Raw genomic sequence first — 3662 nt, forward strand, 5'->3', positions numbered from 1 at the left:
TGAAGTTTCAGTCAACTTGAAAACGTACACGCCCTGCAGTGCTCAGGCTATGAAAGCGTGAGTAAGGTTTGCTTGAGGAAAAAGTAAAGCTCTGATGCGAGCGATGAACCTGTCTTTACGGAGGAGTCACGAAGTAATTCGAGAATTACAAAAATATTTGTTTTGAGTTCTAGGTCCTCGGCGAAAAGACTCCTTGGATATAGTTAACTTGTTTTTATGTAAGAACTTAATTGCGGTGACAGGAGAAGATACTACAGCTCCAGAATTTGTTGTGAATGTTTATAACTGGACCCATAATTACCGGCAAGACTTTCGACGGCAGACGTTCTTGCCAAATGCATTCAACTAAAAGATTTTGGGACAATGTTGCAGACGATCCGCCGGAAAAAGCAAAACTGATTGCTGATGAGATTGTCAGTTTGGAATTTCGCCTTTTATGTAGAAAAGCTGTACAACAATTTTTTTCAAAAGCGAGAAAAAGAGAGAGCTTCCGGCATCAATAAATAGTACATTGCAATTGTTACGTCCTGTCAATGCTAAATTCAGCGTTGAATTGTGACCGCAATTTGGCGTTTTTGAGGACTGGCTGTACAATTCCCTCTAAACTTTTGTGCTTCACGAGGGATCAGGTTGCCGTATAGCGTCGTCCCATCAATAGACAATTCTGGCCTCGGAACGTGCCTCTATCTCCTTCATAACGGAATACGCCACACCCTGCCTCGACATCAGGCAGATTCTCTTTCCCCCAGTCTTGTGGTCGTTTCGACACCAAATAACAAACCTGTAATCAGGTGGGACGGCACCGTTAGTATCATGAGCAGCAGTCCCCGTCAAACTCGTCGCTCTTCTCGAATTGACCGCTCTAGCAGCGCCGACCTAACTCCGTCGTCATCGTCGCTGTTTTGGCGCTTCCAAGGCAAGAAAAATAATGCCAAGGCGCTTAATGAATCGCTGGCGTCCTCGCTGCCACCACCTCGGCATTCGCACCGCCACCTTCTATCGCGAGACCGCAAACGCTCCACTGTGATCTATTACTCTGGCAACTTGGTCAACGGCTTTGACGAGTCCAAACTCACGACAGCCAATACCAGCAAGGATGTTACGGCGCTCACAGACGGCGAAATGTCCGACGACGAGTTGCCAGGTGAAGATCGCTTCGATGGCGATGCGAAAATGCCCGACCTTGCCGCCAGCCCGGGCCCGCGAGACAACTTGGCCCGCAGCTGTGGACCCGGGAGTGCCTTTATGCGCATGTCTCAAACTTTTGGCCGCGCGTCGGAGCGAGTTGACACTCCCCCCTCGGAGCGCCGTCGCGCGGTGAGGCAAAGCGCCAAGTATGACGTGACGTGGCGACAGGACGACGAGAGTGGCTGTTGCCAAGTCTGTTTTGCCATGTTTACGAAACTTTCCCGTCGTCGCCACCATTGCCGCGTGTGTGGTGAGCTCGTGTGTGGCGCCTGCTCGCAAGGCCAAGTCTCGCTTCTTGAGAAGTTTTGCACTCCCCGACGGGCTTGTGTTGCCTGTTGCAGCTTGCTGCAAGCCATGGCCCAAGCCGGCGACGATCGCGTTCGATTCGTCGAGTCGGACATGACGGCGCTGATGCCTATCAAGCGACACAAGTCGGCGCCCGTGGCGTCAACAGTTTGTCCCTCGCCCACCAGCGCATTGATGTTTGCCCCAACGGCAACGCCTCGGTACCGTGACCGACTGACGGAAGTGCATCGAGTGATGGCAGCTGGCAAACTTTCACGAAATCGGGGAAGCTCCGAGAAGAAAATGTACGTAATTTCGAGTCGTTGGCTGCGCAGCTGGCTAGCCTTCACGTCGTCAGCTTCCAGTACGGATTCGATTTGCGATCTCGACTATGGATTCGACTCGGAGTCGTCGCAAATGTCACCGATGAACTATGACGGGGACTGTATGGGATGTGCGCCCGGTCCTATTGAGAATTTGTGCTTGTTGGAGGTCTCGCGTGGCAAGTTAGTGCGTCGTCGCGGCCTCATTCGGGACGAGGTTTTTGCTGGCGATGGCGCCAGGGCAGGGGACAATGCCGACTTCCAGCTGTTGTCGCCCGAAGTCTGGGACGTATTTCAGCGGCTCTACGGCGGTGCTCCTTCTATTTACGTGGATTTGACCAGTGCTGATCCATCGGCGTGGATTGTCGATGTATCAGGTTTTCTAACAGCTGCCACGAATAACGATGGCACTAGAATTCAGATATTGCCTGCGGCGGAACGAGCTCTGATCACTCGCCATCGGAGTGAGACGGATTTGATCGATCTTGGCGATTCGATTGCGTCGAGAGCGTATACGCCAGGAAGCAGTCGAAATGCCAAGCAGCAAGTGCCTAAGAGCCCAGCATGGACTGTTACGAGCAATAGCAGTTGCAGCTCTTTAGGTGAAGACAAAGAGTGTTTTTACAGCCCCTTGGACAGGAACAAGATGCAATTTGAAGACCTAGAGTCCGACGTCGCCGCGTTATCGATAGGGTTGGCCAAGACCTCCATGGACGGGGAAGAAGACATGAGGGCAACGACCTCTGTACGAAGCCCGACAGCTGCTTTAGCAGCTTCGGCGTTTGCTGTTGCCATGAAGCAGGCAAGACTGAACGCCCAAAAGGCCATTGATGATCGCGCCTCGCGTGTCATTGCGGCTTAAGCGTTTTTCGCTTATTTTCTTACAGCAACAGAAGCAGTATTCAAGCACAGTGCCAATTGAAGCTGTAGCTACTTAGTCAATAGCATCCAATTTGGCGCGTCTTTATCTATAAGCACGACATTTATATTGGCAAACTCGGATTCAAAGCTGCCGATTTTTCATTGGCTACTCGAAAATAGGTAACCCTTAACATTTTTCGGCTACAAATTTGTAAGCTTCGTTGGCTAGTACAAGTAAGAATGGAATTGGACATGGAAGGAGGCACTTAACGATTGGGAGCATACTTCATTTGAATCGAGTAATAGCCGAGTGTGAAACAACCGATCATAAGGTAGGCCTCTGCGACGAAAAGTTTGCGCCTTATTGATCAGAAACCGCTATCGATTTAAACTCAAAAGTTGCGAGAATAGCGAAACTTGGCAGTTTAAAATGTGGAAAATACTTTAATTAGTATCGATTTGCTTCGAGTGAGTGAGTAGAAATGCGAATATTTAAAAATTGTAGCGTCTTACATGTCAAGTCTGGCTCGGGACCTGATAGGCTATTGCATTGATGACGACAGTAAGGTACATGCCGATCAAATTGGCACTGCATACTTAGACAAATCTAGTGGTGATCAGGCTGAAGATGTAACGGGGTGTATCGTTACATGAAATTAACACTTAAAGGTTGTTAATTAATATATTATCTTAAGGTAGATAATATTTGGAGGATATTACTTTGTATAGTAATATCCTGAATTCTTATCCATAAATAGGTATAGGCCATTATATCTATTTATTCCGCAGACCAATTAGCTGTAGAAGTAATCAAAGAGAGTTACAAGATAAGATAGAGATAAGAATTCATTTACATGTTTAGTATTAGGTTATAGTTAAGTCAGCATTTACAAAGATAGATTAAGAGACACTTAACTATATTAATGCAGTTTTCATTTTACCCTCTTAAGTTAACTTGTCTTAAGAGAAGTCTTCCTCTGCACGTACAGTGTACGTCACCTAACG

At 47.9% G+C, this 3662-nt stretch overlaps 1 protein-coding gene across 1 annotated transcript; it reads left to right on the forward strand.

Moving 5' to 3' along the window:
- Nucleotides 1–813: 813 nt before the first annotated feature.
- On the forward strand, nucleotides 814–2658 carry CCR75_008361 (uncharacterized protein; the record flags this gene model as incomplete). The annotated part of the gene is made up of 1 exon (XM_067966413.1): nucleotides 814–2658. The coding sequence occupies one exon, from the start codon at nucleotides 814–816 to the stop codon at nucleotides 2656–2658; it is 1845 nt and encodes a 614-aa protein (XP_067823321.1).
- Between the last annotated feature and the right edge of the window lie 1004 nt (nucleotides 2659–3662).

Source organism: Bremia lactucae, linkage group LG13, assembly GCF_004359215.1.
Source record: "Bremia lactucae strain SF5 linkage group LG13, whole genome shotgun sequence".
Taxonomy (NCBI): domain Eukaryota; phylum Oomycota; class Peronosporomycetes; order Peronosporales; family Peronosporaceae; genus Bremia; species Bremia lactucae.